Source organism: Trichomycterus rosablanca, chromosome 15 (assembly GCF_030014385.1).
Source record: "Trichomycterus rosablanca isolate fTriRos1 chromosome 15, fTriRos1.hap1, whole genome shotgun sequence".
NCBI classification, from domain to species: Eukaryota; Metazoa; Chordata; class Actinopteri; order Siluriformes; family Trichomycteridae; genus Trichomycterus; species Trichomycterus rosablanca.
The window spans coordinates 32,501-50,000 of NC_086002.1; the positions used below are offsets into that span (position 1 = coordinate 32,501).

At 38.5% G+C, this 17,500-nt stretch overlaps 1 protein-coding gene and 1 long non-coding RNA gene across 2 annotated transcripts in view; one reads left to right on the forward strand and one right to left on the reverse strand.

The window, feature by feature from the left end:
- The window catches only part of LOC134329323 (uncharacterized), a 6,167-nt gene extending 2,970 nt beyond the window's left edge, over positions 1-3,197 (reverse strand). Inside the window, exon 1 of the long non-coding RNA XR_010014857.1 lies at positions 3,132-3,197. This is a non-coding gene — a long non-coding RNA (uncharacterized LOC134329323). The remainder of the gene's footprint in view (positions 1-3,131) is intronic.
- A 12,095-nt stretch (positions 3,198-15,292) lies between these two features.
- Positions 15,293-17,500, forward strand: part of gpc6a (glypican 6a) — a 58,504-nt gene continuing 56,296 nt past the window's right edge. The window contains exon 1 of the mRNA XM_063010801.1: positions 15,293-15,482. Coding sequence (XP_062866871.1) covers positions 15,293-15,482 — 190 coding nt within the window. The remainder of the gene's footprint in view (positions 15,483-17,500) is intronic.

Sequence of the window (17,500 nt, forward strand, 5' to 3'; positions counted from 1 at the left end):
ATCTGGTGACAAACAAGGAGGAGAAGTCTCTCCTCCTGAAGTTCTCGAGCGGGCGGTGAGTACGAGCCTAAAAAAATCCTCAGACACCTCTTAGTTGGACGCATGGGTACGAACTAGGGTCACAGTCACACGTTCTCTCTCTTCGTCTTTAGCATCAATGGTAAGTTCGCTTGCTCCGTTCCGGGGTGCCAGAGCAAGATGGTCAAGCGGTTGGACCGGCACCACTCCACGGTGCACGGCGCACTCAAGGTGGGTGATCTCGCTCGTCTCCGTACCTCGTCTTTCCGAGTCTGTGTCACGAGAGCACGACACGTGCTCGTGTTCTGTCTGTTTTTTTCTTTCAGGCCAGCGAGAGGGACCACTATATCCTCAAGACAAAGAAAAACTTCATCTTGGCTAAGCTGGCACAACTGAGGGCCACCCGCCCGACGGTGCCAATGATGACGACACTTGACATCGGGCACACCGGGAGGATCAACCCTCCGCCCGCCCCGTCTTCCGCGCCGGCGGCCCCCGACGCGCCGGGCCCCTCCTGCGCGGCGCAGGGCGAGGCCGGCCCCGCAGCGCCATCGGTCGTGTGCGACAACCCCTCCTGCCCCGCCATGGTCCGGGTGAGGGAGCTGGAGGCGAGGTTGAATGTGGTGCCTCAGGGCACATGTCCACGGTCAGACTGCCAGGACAAACTCCTGGAATTGGCACGCCTGCAGCGCATTGTGTCACGCAGCCCCAAGATCAGTGTCCGTAAGAAGTTCTCCCGCAAGGATAACTTCTCCAAGGTGGACTCCCCCGTGTACGGTGAGTGCGTCCTCGGCCCCATCTCCGCCGCGCTCTTCCGCGAGGCGCCGGGCGTCGTTCTCATTCTCTATGTCCCTTCACAGAGAGATTGCTGAATGAGTTTCTCGACTCTGTCGTCGGCACCAACCCGACAAAAAAGAAAACCGAGAATGCGAAGGGCTGTGTGACACACGTCAGGAGGTTCCTGGTCAACACGGGCGCGTGCAGACTTTTCAGGGGAAACTTTCTCTTCTTGAGAAACCACGCCGCCATCAGAAAGTGAGTATCGACCCACGACCGTGCTCACCTGTCTGTCTGTCTGTCTGTCTGTCTGTCTGTCTTTCAGCTGGATCAGGGTATTGTTCCAGGACAAGATGAAGTCCACCACCGTCCGCAGTAATCTAATGAGTCTGAAAAAGTTTGTGGACTTTCTGGCATACGTACCACGTAAGACTACTAGATTAAACGGGGTGGACTTCATCTGGCTCCGCGCCGAGATCGGACGACGCCTGCGCGACATCCAACGCGACGTGACGTGCCACCGGCAGATGGTGCGCAAGGAGGCCTCCAGTGAGTATCCACACCCTACGGCTCACGTCCCGCTTCGCCGCGGCCTCACCCGTGACGGTCCCTCTGTCTCTCTCTCTTCTCCCCACAGAGAACATCGTCTCTAAGGAGGACCAACGGGCCTTCAAGAGGGAGGTCAAAAAGATCATCCCAGCGAAGATCGGTGAGTGTCGCCCCGTCCGTCTCCTTCCGACAGATAAGGGAACCGACACGTCCGAGCCCCTCCCTCCCTCTCTCTCTCTCTCTCTCTGTCTCTCTCCTCATGTCTCTCGTTCCGTCTTCCCGCAGAAAGCCTACGGTCGTCCGGTTCGGTGGAGAACCTCCACCAGGTTTTCGGCCTTCTCGCCGGTTATTTCATCTCCATGTCCGGCCACAGGGCGGGCGTTATGAAAAACCTCACCGTGGACGAGGTGTTGGACGCCGAGGTGGATGGAGACCGCGTCACCATCGACGTGAGTGTGTCTCGCTGTCACGACCGTCCAGTTTCCGTCGTGAGTCACGCTCGCTCGGTCTCTCTCTCTCTCTCTCTCTCTGTAACGATCTGTTGTCTTTCCACAGGTGAAAGAACACAAGTCCGCATCGACATACGGTCATGCTCAGCTGAGCCTGACCAAGGAGGAGCTGGACTGGCTCGAGCAGCTCGTGGCGGTTCGCCACATATTCACGGGCTCGGATTGCTCTTACCTGTTCTTCACCGCCAACGGCGGCCGGTGTGAGAAGTTGCTGGTATATTTCCGGCCCGGCGCGGCGGTCTCCGCGATGTGGTCTACGAGGCGTGCGGTGGCCCGGTTCCCGAGATACATTTTTAGGGCCTTTTCGTCGTGACCGATGACCCTAACGGGGCCCCCCTAGTGGGCTGAGCGAGTTTCGGGCCATTCCGAGTCGGTCGGCCAAAATCGGCCCGGGGACACTTTGGGAACCGTGGGGGCGTAGCCCATTACGCCTCCGTAAACCTGCCGGCATGGAGACCCCTGGTGGCCATAGCCGTCCGGTGGTTATCGGAAACATTACCAGTCCGGCCTGGGGGTCACCCACTGACCGGCACGGAGCAGCGCCACCGGGGTGGCAGGAGTGCGTAAACGCACCCAGAGTAACCGGAGAACTGGAGGGGGTGGGGACTCCGTTCCAATTTCAGACGGGACTTGGGTCCGGCAGGGCACGGCGTAGGGAGTTTGGGATTTTTGGCTCCCCCGGTGGCCGAGCGAAAAATCTGAGAAAATTCCCTATGGGATTTTACATGCGTTTTTTGCCGACTTCAAACGCCCATATCTCCGCCTTCGAGCGTTTGCCACGCCCCATGCAATTATGTTTTTTGCTCCATTTTTCGCGTAGATTCCGAATCCGGTGTCCGTTACCAATGTGTCATTGGCCCCTAGGGTTAGGTTTAAGTTTAGGTTAGGGTTGAAATCAGTAGTGGCATTCAAATTAGTGGCATTCAAATGAGCTGTATGCTAATCTTTGCTCTCCTATTGGCTGGAGGTAGCAGTATGCAAATGTTTGCTCTCCTATTGGCCGTATGCAAATGTTTGGACTCCCATTGGTTGAAATTCAAACATGTCTGTGCTTGCCCTTTTGCTGGTGTGTGAATGCTGTGTTTTGCGGCCATTTTCCATTTTGTTTTGTAAACGACCAGGACAGCTGTGTCTTTCTGTCGGCGGTGTTTTTGTCTTGTGCGATTAATTATTTAGGGTTGTTTGTACTGTCAATTGTTGTATTGTGCTACAGGGGCTTTAATTTCCTTGGGGATCAATAAAGTATCCATTAATCAATGTGTCTGTCTACCTACCTACCTTTATTTATTTATTTTTTTAAGCAGGAGATGATCTGAGCTACAGCAGTCTACAGTCCTGGCAAAGACGACCCACAGTGACACACACGAGAAACCTATGATAAACACAATAATCATTCAAAAAGACTGAGCAGGCTGAGTGGGCCCCTGCTATCAGAATGAGATTTATGGGCCAAGTATGTGGATACACACACACACACACACACACACAGAGGCACTTGGCAGTGTGTGGAATATTAAAAAAAGAACAGTAAAGTGCACACAAAAGTACCTGAATCGATTGAACAAGATGTCAACAGGTCGGTTGACGTTCTTCTGACTTATCATTCAAGATTGGAGCCAAGTAAAAGTAAGTAGGCGTTCAAAGCAGTGGGGGTACAAAAAAAGGTAGCATTTTTGGAATATGAGCTGGTTCCTTCCACCTTGAAAGGCCTGAAATCATACTAAGTGATGTGGCATGACTATTCTAAAAGTACAGGAGGACGTTATAACTGAAAATGTCCAAAAGATGGCAGCAGAGGATCAAAAATAAACCAAAGGAGCAAAACCAAAAATAACAACAACCACTACTACTACTAATAATAATAATAAAACTCTTTTTACAAATAAAATATAAGCTGATTAAAAAAAAACTTACACAAATAAACATGAGCATTTCTACTTTTTTGACACTTTTTACATAGTGCAATGAAAATGATGAAAAAGAATAAATTTGAATTAGCACCACAAGAACAAAAGAAAACAAACTATTTAACAAACTATTTAACACAATCCTCAGTTTTAAATGTCTTTAAATATAGAGAAATGGAAATGTACAGAGACATGAACACTGCACACTATTTACATTTACCAGACGCTTTTATCCAAAGCGACTTACACAATGAGCAGAACACGATGAGCAATTGAGGATTAAGGGCCTTGCTCAGGGACCCAACAGTGGCAACTTGGTGGTGGCGGGGCTTGAACCGGCAACCTTCTGTTTATTAGTCCAGTACCTTAACCACTGAGCTATCACTGGCCCTACAGTTGTACCACAGTGATATGGATTGGAACGTGCGTGAGATGAGGTGATGAATTGGCCAACTTAAAGCTGGATCTACTAGTCGGTAAGGTTAAATGGGCTGTGGTTATTTTTCTGCCCAGCAGAAGGCGCTGGAAACTCTGTAGCAGGAGCGGGTAATTCACGTCAGGATTCTGTACTTAGTAAGTGATTTTATTTTAATTATATATATGTTTCAGGCACGTGCACAGACATTTTTGGGGGCAGGTGCTCAAGGCACCCATCGCCAAAATTATTAATAAAATAATAATAATTAAAAAACCACAGTATATTTAACTTATATATTTATTTTGTTAACACAATCAATACACATCTAATCAAATAAATCAAATTATCAAATTGCATAAATAAATGAAAAACAGGCAAGGCCATATTGTGCACGCTTTTTAATAACCAAACATCTGATACTGATACAGCTCCCTCATTTGCTTTACTGGTAGATGGCCTAATCTTTCTTTTCTTTTCTTGGCATTATGCTGCAAAATTTGTGAATGAAATAAATCAATGTTGTGCAATAATAATTTCTGACAGAGTTGAAGCATTACACTAATAATATACCATTACTAGTATCAATTTACCTCACCAGACTGTCATGTAGCTCAACTTAAGCCTACCTTTAATTTCAAATCAGAAACCCACTTTGGGTAGTTAATGTTAACAGTGGGCTTATTGTTATGCCAATAAAATCAAATAGACAGCTAAATAACATTTTCCTATTTATTCATCATTTTTGTATTCTGTTCTATATCATAGAGCATTATATTTAGCCTTCTACATATATTAGTAGAGGAGGAGGGAGGGGCAAGGCGGATCAGATCGGGGCAGAATTCTCTCAAGAACTCAAATAACTGCCCGTCAGATATCAAAACACTTTTGGGGGTAATTGATGACAGAGAGGGTAATTTTTATTTTTAAATAATGATGAATGTAGAAACAAATTGGGCTCCAGCAGAAAGGGCACTTTTCTCATCCAGGGCAAAAGGGCAGGTGCTTGAGCACCACTAGGGGTCTATCTGTGCACGTGTCTGATATGTTTTATGTTTAACACATTATAAATATAACTTAAAAAAACACCGCACAGACATTATTGAGAAAGCTTCTGACAAGCTAAAGTTAACGTTCATTAATAAACGCACGTAATTAACGTTGTGCACATCATACATGCGATGCGATTCTGCTGATTGAAATATTTACTTTAAAAGGATAATACAGTCCGATCCCATCGGAGCCGATTCTATCAGCACATACATTCGTGGTTCACCTCAGTAAATCGTAAACGACTCTGAGTCGGCTCCCGCTCTGTGGTAATAACCAGTATAATTAAGCCTGAGCTTTATAATGTAAGCGAGTCACACAAAATGTTCTGTAGTAGTTGGTGTTTATTTACAACCGCAACATTCATTATAACAGTAAACACGGAGAGATGACTGAGAAAAGAAACTTACGCTGCGCTGAAAATGAGTCGACTCCTGAATCACTTGTATCGACACTGTGAACAGAGTATTGAACACAAACACGTCCTATAACAGCGGTCGCTGCTTTTGTAACCGGTTATCTTCACTGTTAGCTCTATTTTAAGGTTTTTTTTTTTTTGTCAAACGGAACTAAATAACATTAAACGTGCGTGTGAGCGTGGTCAGTGAGAATAATTCAGTCTGTCTCCTGTGGGTGAAAAATGAATTGCTTTCATTTTTGAATTGCCCCCGCCCCCGGTCATGACCCCCGCTTAATGAGCGCGGTATCGGGCAAATACCCAATACTAGTATCGGTACTCATGCATCTCTACTTATAGCAAATCGAAGTAGCCAATCACAACGCACACGGCTTGTAGTATTAACCAATTATAGCCAAGGAGGCGGGTTATGCTCTATTACAGGTGGAATACGAAGTTTCATGTTGTAAGCAGGCTTACATGCTAAGCTAATGTTAAAATGTTAAATAAATAGGAATTACGTTATTTAGTTATACGTCAGTGTTTTTATTTATTTATTTGCATATATATTTTACAGAAAAGCTTATTTAATCAACGATGCAGGTCACAGTGTTCTGTACAGAAACAGTTGATTACTTTTCATTATATCCAAATTAATAAACTAATTATTGCCGCAGAAAAGCTCTAACCCTAACATCTCTTTATTTTAGAAAGAAAAAACACAATATTACTTTTACATAACAATGCATGAGACCGTCTGATTTTATGTTGAGCTTAAAATATTTCAATACTATTAAAAGAAATTTGTATCTCAGCCTCCTGATTCTTCATTACTGAGTTAAATCCAGCTACTCATTGTGTCCATATAACATTTACATTTACATAACAGGGGCTAGTTTGTTACAAAGTACATGGAACAGTGGTCTCTATGCTGAGATCAGAAATGAAACTCAAACGACCACTTTATGCAGTAAAGAAATTCATTTGGTGAAATGCAGAAGTTCCGTTTATGTGCTGCAGCTTCTAAACATTTACAGCATTTGGCAACATACTACTGTGAGCATTTACTGAACAATCCAAGTTGTTTAGGGTTGAGGGCTTGATCTAGCTTGAACTTATGACCTTCCAACTAAATTATTTAAAATTTTGTGTAGATAACAGATACTGGATTTCAGACACATTTTTTAGAAAAGTTTAGACATTTTGCAAAATTCAGTAAAAGGAACAATTTGTGATTTGATAATTCTCTTGAATATTTTTTAACTAATAAAAATAGAAAGAAAATATCTCCAATGTTTTCACTGATCAAGAAGATTAACAAGGGATAAGGTAGAGGTTAGGGTTAGTGTTGGTGTTATTGTTCTACCAATGTGTTGTACTGGACTCTTACAATAATTGGCTTTGTTTCCAAAATTATTTAAAAAAAGGGTTAGGGTTAGGATTTATTTTAAATAGTTTAATTTTTGTATTTGGGTTTTTAACAGGTGAAACAGCTCACAAAAAATAACAGATTATGGGTACTCTACTCAATGCTTTTGTTAAAACAAATTGCATTTAAAGATCTTTTAAAGTTCTATACATCAAATCCATGTAATCTAAAAACAGTGTTGTTATTTGTGGCTACTGCAACGGTGCAGAAATTACTTTCTTAATTGTTATTTACTTTACTAACATGGTGCGATGAAGACAGTTAGAAAATCAACTTCAGTGACTATCTTCTGTTTTACCCAGAGGTGGTTCTGATTGAAACCCGTTTACCCACCCGAGGTTAAAGACTGTAAGTCGAGACTGCCATGCCAACAATGCTGTTACATTTCTGTAACAAACAGAACCACACAGACTCTGGAATCTTTCAGAAAACCCTCGTCAGTTCACACGGCTCATCACTGCATCCACAAATACAAGGTCAGACTGCAAATAACAACAACATTCAGAAACGCCGCTGACTTTTCTGGAATCATCCGATATGGTCTGACAAGTGTGAAATGGTCTGATAACACAATAAGGTAAATATCTCTCTTTATAGAATATCAGAACACTAGCTAGTACGTAATTGGTCGGGGAGAGTGAACCATTGTGAAGAGAAATGGACAATCAACAACCTTAGGTAGGATAATTATTTATTTTATTTTTATTAAAGTAGACTTAAAATATTAAAAAGCTAATTTCACTTTGTATCATCAGCCAGCTAATACAATCTGCATACAACCTTTTAGCTTTACCTATGAGAAGTAAAGCCTGTTCTCCTGTAAACGTTAATCTAACACATGCATGTTAAGTTAAATATAGCGCCAACATGTTTACCAGTTTATATCATAATAAAATTAATAATGATATATAACTTTTAAAAGGTAGACATTGTTAAAGCTACAACAATCAGACATATGCCAGCTATACTCATCTTGTAAGCTGTATTTCTGATTATCCTAAATTTCTTGTTTTCTCTGCCTTTTTAAGACGTGACGTTTAAATCATATAACGTAAATCACTTTAAAAAATGTACTTTTAAATAAAACTATTTTAAATGTTTAATGTACTTTGCTAATATACACCAAACAAGTATTTCAGAAGTTTATTAAATTAAAATGAAAGGTAATTTTAACTAAAAGTATACTTTTAGTATTTTATTAAAAGTTTATTTTTATTTATTAAAAGTATGATAAAAGTTTACTTTCTAGTTTAGTTAAACTATATTTAAACAAATCTCAGTTTATTTTAAATACACTTAAGTGCATTTTTTTCCACCAAGGTAGATTTACTAATCACTCTTCTCTGGGTTATATTTATAGAAATATCAGAACATGGTCCCACTGCTATAACACTGAAATACGCACTCGAAAATATGAAGTGATTATTCAGAAATGTTTACAACTTCAGGAGAACCCATAAATCCCAACCTGACTGAGTAAACATGATTTTAGCTAAGAAAAGATCTTCTAAACTGATGAGACCTTCAGGACGATCAGGTTCAGTTTAGTTTAAAACTATACCTGGAAGAAGAACATCTCAGAAGTTCTTCTAAAGCAGGGGTGTCAAACTCATTTTCACCGAGGGCCACATCAGCATTATTGTGGCCCTCAAAGGGCCGATTGTAACGTATCCTGCTGTGATTGCAGTCTGCTGTTTTTCTTGGAGGCTGAATTCTGCATTTATATTGTCCTACTTTACCACAGACACGGCCTCATAACACAAGAGACGCACCGGTTTCTCTTCCTGAAGCACAAACTTGTTTTCACTTTCATTACATTTCCTCCTTATGCTTAATTTTCTTACTTATCTTCTTGTACATTTTAGGATCATGTGTAAATATTGTGTAACATCATCTACTGGTGGGATGTGTCACTTTGCAGGTCACAAAATCAGCCTGCATTTTGAAAGATGCAGTTTGTTTAGGATTTTACAGTGTATTTTTAAGACAATTATTCTGACCTCACTAATAGTTTATCCCCCTTTCTCAGCTAGACAGACAGACAGACAGACAGACAGCTCCCTTCAGAATACAGTCGGTTTATTTGCTCCCCAGCTGAGTGCATCAAAATGAAGTAAAAATACAAACAATAAAAACAATAAAGAACTTAATACAGTAAAAGCACACAGCTGTAGTCAAGTGTTACATCTGGTACAATATGAGATTTAACCAAACGTAAAATAGCGCTAACGAGTTTGTAACTAAAGCGCTGTGATATACTCACTAAACATTTACAAACAACTGAGAATATAAACGCCACTACTTACAGACGATGCTTCTGTATTATACTGCAAGATAATTATCTGTATTTATTTATTATTGTTTACGTTACTGACTACGCTACTTCGCGTTCTTTTGCAGTAAAAGTCACATGGCTACTCAGCGAGGTCAAAGTTAGTTGCCATGACTACGATGTCAACAGTTGAATTTAAAGGCGCAGGAATCCCATAAAATTATAAGTGCGTCTCTGTAACGACTCGAACCATCACAACTATCGTACAGTCGTTTAAGCTCTCGCGGGCCACAGAAAATGACGTGGCGGGCCGGATGTGGCCCGCGGGCCGTGAGTTTGACACCCCTGGCCTAAAGGATCTGGTGGCTTTCAGCAACGGAATTCTAGATTTATTGTAATAAATCTAACATTCACTGTGGTTAAGTGGAGTCCTAAACCCTTACAAGGAAAAAGCTCTGTAGCCCTCTTCAGGCGTGTGTGTAAACTTTGTGTATGTGTGTGTGTGTGTGTGTGTGTGTGTGTGTGTGAGTTCACCTTCACTCTACATTACTCTCTGCCCTGATGAACTGATGAATCATATTACATCGTCTCCTGACATGAGCTTTTAATTAGCGCTAACGCCGCCCTCATCCATTTCCTCTGATCGATAGCTAATGTTTCTGCTAACGACCCACTGAGGCGACGCCCTTCAACACACTTACACAAACGGAAGATACAGACTTACTATGCACTACACTACACACACACACACACACACACACACACTAATATACATCTTAAATATCAGATAATCTTAATAAAACAATAAACATAAAAAACACATCAGAGGTGTTTATAGTAAATAAATCAGGTTCAATTTAAGCTCCTGAAATTTTAATCCACCAAAAAACTAAAGCTAAACTTATCCAGGATTTTGTAATCATGAATTAATCACAAACACAGAAGAAAGCTTAAAAGCAAACTCCAACATTATATAGATAGATAGATAGATAGATAGATAGATAGATAGATAGATAGATAGATAGATAGATAGATAGATAGATAGATAGATACTTTATTTATCCCGAAGGAAATTATCGATTAAATAATTTTACACTGTATTTTTATATTTTCTGTACATATGCAAATTCTGCTGAACATGTAAATTTGTACATTGTCTACATAGTCTTGTCTGTATATTGTGTTGTTTGTAAATTGTAGAGAGCTAACAACAGCCGGAAACAAATTCCTTGTGTGTGTAAACATACTTGACGAATAAAGCTGATTCTGATTCTGATTCTGATTAATTGGCATGTTCTCCGAGCCTGTAAGAGGGAATCTCAGACTACACTTTATTATTTAGATGTTTTTAAAAGGTGTTTAAAAGTACAAAGTCAGATTCAGAAATCTATTTTATATTCACACCTTCACCACACAAATAATCACAACTTAATTTCCCATTAATCACTTTATCTACAACCCCAAGTCAGAAAAAGTTGGGACAGTATGGAAAATGCAAATAAAATAAAAAAACAGAGTTTCTTACATTTACATTTACTCAGACAGGATGTACCTGAGATATTTCATCTTTTATCTGCTCAACTTCATTTCATTTATTATTAAACATCCATTCCTGCATTTCAGACCTGCAACACATTCCAAATAATTCCAAAAGTTTGTTTAAGACATGATTATTTGTATAAATGAGTGAGAATAATGATGCACAAAACTTTATATTCTCACTTATTCAATAAAATCTTCTTCAGTCACATCTCACAAATAAACCTCAGCTCAGTTCAACAGAGCCTGCAGGAAAGTTTCACTTCCATCCACTTTAAACACTTTTCTAACGTTCAGCAAACCTTTAGCTAACGCTGAGTGAAGAGCTCGCTCCGGTTCCTGTCTGAAAGGTGGCGGATGGAACGAGTCAATTAAAGGCAGCTGGTTTATTTATAACAAGAAGAGAAACGGCGGGGGATCCAACCTTATAAATTCATTTTATACATTCAGATCTCAGTTGTACCAGCAACACCCCCCCTCCTTCACAACTACCCTTCTGAACTGGCTTCTTATAAAACATGAATTAAACATGTAAGGATGCCCAGACGACCCAGAAACTCTGACTGATACCTTCGACATCACACCAGCATTACATTCTATATCCACATAACACTGTGTAAGAACAGTTCCTCTCATTAAGGACCTGATCAAATCAAACACCTACATCATACTGGACAGGACTGAATAACACTGATGCTAGAATTCATTAATCTCTCTAGTGTTATCTAGAAACCAGACACTTAGCTTGTATATGTTTATCTAGAACCTGCTGGCAAAATGTAACCCTAGATTTAGTAGCTAAGGGGGGCAATTACTTTTTCACACCACTGTATGTTTTTATTACAAAGAACTGAAAGATGCATAAACAGTGATGGCATAGTTACCTTGAAAAAGTAATCTGATTACTGATTACTCCTTTAAAAAGTAACTTAGTTACTTTATGTATTACTTGATTTTAAAAGTAACTAAGTTAGATTACAAGTTACTTTATTAGTTATATAATGCGGAATATTTCAAAGATATTCCTTTGCAATACTTTATTATTTGGCTGCCAACTTGTGTGTACTGATGAGACTCAATTGAATCCCAGAACATGCTAGTGTGACTGCAATGAAATTTTAATTTTCTTTCAAGAATATGATACAGACTGACCAACACTATTACGCTAAATCAGCATTGAAAATTGACTTTACTTTTAATAGCCTTCTACAATGCTGGAGCTTCTTAAAACGGAAGATTTTCTTTTAAATAGAAGTGTTATTTACCTGCTATTAAATTGTTTTCCAACAAAATCCGCCCAATTTGGCGGATAATCGCCCAATCTGGCAACACTGGAATGCGCAGAGCCAGCTGCCGCTTTTACTCGTAGCGCGCCACGAATACTACTAAATACAGTAGTACTACTTCTGTAATGGTGTTGGTGGTTGACATTGATGTTGAGTGTGTTACTGCACTGTTTTGGTGAAGAACTACTCATCTGAGGTGCGCTGCTCCTGCCTGCAGAAATGCTTCCGCAAAAACATTGCCGGCAAAGCGGTGGTGGGGGGGCCGGAGGGGTGGCCGAACAATACTGTATGGTGGCCATGGCAAACACTGGCCACCCCCTGTCTCCGCCCCTGCCAAGAAGAAAGCAAAAATATCTTTTCACTAAGGAAAATGACAACAATAGTAACACACAGTAACTTGGATAAGTAACTTTAATCTGATTACTGGATTGGAAATAGTAACGCGTTAGATTACTCGTTACTGAAAAATGTGGTCAGATTAGAGTAACGCGTTACAGACCATCAGTGTGCATAAAGATAAAAACTGTTGAGCTGAAGTTTCGTATCGAGCCAGAACGGATAAAAATTCCACTCACAAACCTGCAACCATTAGTGTCCTCGGTTCCTCACACATTAAAAAGTAGAGATGAATAGGAACACTGATGGAACACAGGGGGGAACACGCCCCCATCCTGACTTTTTTGAGTCTGTTACAGCATCAAATTCTAAACGTGTTTCTATTTACAAACTACAATGAAGTTGATCAGTGAAACGTTGGAAACCAAATAAAGACTGAAGAGAATTAAAACGTCACAGATTCTTCTTTTTTACTGAATTTTACTAAACGTACCAACTTTTTTAGAAATGTGGTTAGTAAATATAATACATTAGTAAATAATGCTTGTTAACGCTGTGCGTTAGATTACTTTCATCACTATAATAAACCTGAATCATTTGTTCCTCTCACGTCACCAACAGTCAGTTTTATCTTTTAGTTTTTTTGTTCTGTGGTTCTAAATGTAAGATCTTGTTCTTGTTATAGAACTACTTTTTATCATTTAGTTTAAAGAACAGTTCCGGATTGTTTAACCTACAGTAATTAAAGAAATGATGTGTAAATTAATCAGGTCTATAAATTATAAATCTATAATTAAAGTCGGTGCTGCAGCTCTGACATACACAATAGAGGTGTGAATGAAACGTTCACACATTATTTATAGATTTAATTCTAACTAAACCTGCATTAATCTATATTCTTTAATAAATCTAATGCAGACTAATTTAACCTGTTACACAGGGGTAAAAGTCTTTTAGTTTTAGATCATAATATATAAAAACTATCCAGTTAAACAAGTTTGGATTATTTTTAATTTGATCTTATCGGATTCAGATTTGATAACATTCACTTTAACTTAAACAGTTTCATCTTTCCACTTTAAATACAACAGAAAAATTTAATTGATCCCTCTAAGGGCCTCAAATTCTTGAAAGTTCTGAGACCCTGTCCTACTGAACCACTTTCTCACAGATACTTCAGTCCATAGCAAAATCTCTGTCATCAAACATTTATTACATTTATTTCCTTCAACAATGAGCAGTGATGCATCACCCTCCAACTTAGTAGCAAGAACAGAAATCATTTCATCTGTCCTTCAGTTGGTGATTTCTGAGAAAGGACGGCAGCACAGCACAGGAACACAATTATAAAGAAATAGGGTTAGGGTAAGGTTCAAAACCTTTTGTACTAGCACAATAAAAACTATTTCATTATTAGGAACGATTTATTCTCAAGATGTGGAAGATAAATTAAAGATGGAGATGAAACTTCCCACCACTTTAACCTTCATTACATTTAGAAACAGATATTTTGGACTTTAGTTTAATGATAAATTGATGACGTTTAAACTGAATTTATGGCAAATCTAAACGTTTTAACTGTGTTTTCTTAAAGTATTTAAAAATATTTTGTTAAAAGAAGTCAGTAACAAAAATACTTCTCTGAACAGCGTGTAGAAATACACACCCACTCATTCTCATTTTATTTTAGATTTGGTGCCACAGTCTGTGGTTTGGAACAGATTTCTGTTTTTAAACTAAAGGACTTTTAAATAAAAGAACAGAAAGAGCAACTCAGAGCTGGAGGACTGACAAGCATTGGCATGGCGTGATTAATGATTACGCTCTCTGGTGGACATCTTAAGGAAAGAAATTAATACTGTAATGTTTATATAAACATTAATAAAATATGTGGGTTTTGTGTTAAATATAAATAATATACCATTTTTTTTTACAATGTAAGCTACACACACACACACACACACACACACACACACACACACAGTGAGGATGCATGAAAATGATGAAGCAGTGTAGATGAACAGGAGATGGAGGGATGAAGTTTCTGATTAGAATCAGATCTTGATGTTTGTACTGAATTAGAATTAAAGGTAAAAAACGAGGTTTTGAGGGTGAAATTCCTCCTGATTAAAGATCTGGTGTGTGTTTGTTCTGCACTCGACTCGAAGCTGCTGCTTTTACTGATTCCTGCATTTTCAACCACTTTAATATTTAATCAGTGTGTGTGTGTGTGTGTGTGTGTGTGTGTGTGTGTGTGTTTAATAGTTTATCTGTAATTACCAAATTCTAGTGTCTGTTGTAATAAGGTCGATGATAAAGGCTGAATCACTGAATCATGATCAACTTTAATAAAACAACTAACTAATAAATAACTGTAAATAACAAACAGCACCACAATTTAATAACACCTAAAATAATTCACCTAAATAAATTATTTATTATTATTATTATTATTATTATTATTATTTTATATAACCGGTCCCACCGTGCTGAGGCTGTCAGTACTTGTGGAGTCCTGATCCAGGTTCAGTTTGGAGGATCCAGTCCAGGTTTTTCTCTTCACTTCTCCACTCTACTGCCTGGATGTGAGCGCGTGCCCAGCGCTCAGTCTCTCAGTGTGGAGCTGCTGGAGGAGGAGAACCTACCAATCTGCCGCTGCTGCTCTACATAAGGATTTATCTTCTTCGTTCACTGCTGGATGTGCACTGCTGCTGATATGAGGAACACGACCAGGAACCTGGTCTGATCTCAGGCTTGATTCCCCTGCAGGAGTCTGATAGTCCGTTCTGGAGGGTCGGTGTGGTGATGATGGTAGGGCTGCAGGTCTGCGTGCTTCTGATCTCCACCATGCTCAGCTTCAGCTCTGGAGAAAGAAGCAGCAGTCTGAAGGATCAGGAGGACGATGATGGAGGCACATCAACCAACTGCAGGAACGTCAAACATGCACTTTTGGAGAAAGGATTTACTTCTGTTAGGATCCACCAGCACCCCACTGCAGGTACCATCTGAGTTCCTCTTAATATTCTGCATGGGTCTCAGAAGAACCTGTTAGAGTATCAGCACAGGGCATCTGATCTAACATCCAGGAGCTGCTGGAGAACCTCAGAGTAGGTTCAGGTTCTAGTTCAGGTCTCTTAACCAGGATTAACAGGTGAGATGTGATTTATACAGCTGATGTGTTTTTGGTGGAACACCAGGTAAGGGGTTGGATTGTTCTCTGAAGGTTGTTCAGGTTCTTTGCTGCTTGTTTAGTGATTAGAATTAAATGTTTATTGTTTTTAAGACCTGACGAGTTCATTCTCATCACCATCTTCTGCAGACCAGTATAAAAATGATACATTTAAATTTTTTTTTGACAATTTTTGGGTCGGATAGTCAATTTATATAAAACAACAAATATTATAAATAAATAAAAACATATACAGGTTTATAAATTTAACAGTCTGATTTAGATTCCTGACTGTGAACCATCACGTCACTGGAATTGCTTCTTTACCATCAAAAATAATTAAACTTCAGTAAAATAAATAAAAATATTTATTATTAAACTCCAGTAAAATAAATAAAATATTTATTATTAAACTTCAGTAAAATATATAAACTATTTATTATTAAACTTCAGTAAAATAAATAAAAATATTTATTATTAAACTTTAGTAAAATAAATAAACTATTTATTATTAAACTTCAGTAAAATAATTAAATATTTATTATTAAACTTCAGTAAAATAAATTAAATATTTATTATTAAACTTCAGTAAAATAAATTAAATATTTATTATTAAACTTCAGTAAAATAAATAAACTATTTATTATTAAACTTCAGTAAAATAAATAAAATATTTATTATTAAACTTCAGTAAAATATATAAACTATTTATTATTAAACTTCAGTAAAATAAATAAAAATATTTATTATTAAACTTTAGTAAAATAAATAAACTATTTATTATTAAACTTCAGTAAAATAAATTAAATATTTATTATTAAACTTCAGTAAAACAAATACAAATATTTATTATTAAACTTTAGTGTATATATACTTAAAATATATATACAGTACACACAGTATATATGATTGTCTAATTGAAGCTTGTAATAAATAAATAGGAGACTCGATCATCTCACTTTTAGGCCTGAAAATGAAACCGTCCACTAAGTGTTTAGAGTTTAAATATAGAATTTCTGTGTTAGCGTCTCATGTTTTAATGAATTATTTTCTAATCTCACACAATTCTTCTCTACAGACAGAATCAACACTGATATAAAATACTAAAATATACGGCAGGTTTTATTCACGTCTCTTATATTTACTGCGATATTTTAAATAGAAATAATAAAAATAATAAAGCGAATAACACTGAATCTTAAATAAAAGAAGTGTTTCATCGTAGTGAATCACGTCACCGTTATTAAAGTCTCTACAAATTTATTAATTTAATTTAATTTAATTTCTGTTCCTCTCAGTGCTGCAGGAGTTTTTGGTTCAGTAAAATTCACTCATTCATCTAAAACCTGATCATTAAAAACAAAAACCTTCATATATTAATTTATGCTTTATTTAAAACTATTAAACTTTATGAGCTAATAAAACTTTATGTAATTTTACCCAGAATTCCATGCTCAGCTAACATTTAAACTTGAACCTTCAGTAGTTTTAGGTATTAATTCATTATTAAAGACTTTACGCTAAAGCTAATTCGCCGTCGTTTTTTTTTTTTTTTTGCTTTAACGAGTTTATTTTAGCGGATCTGTGTTGACAACGGTGTGATTAGCAGGAAGCAGCAGTTAGCGGGTTAGCCGTGACTGCTAACAAACAGCGTCAAAACGTGTTGTGTTTCTCGGTTTTATAGCTTGATTAAAACGTTCGATGACGTGGAGCAGCTACGAGGATCCGAATCACACGTACACGAGGTTTATAGCCTGTTAGCTTCTACTTAAAATAGATTTTAGCAATGAGCTAACTGCTAAGTGTCAGTTGAATTACAGCGTTTATTGAATTAACACTTCAGACGT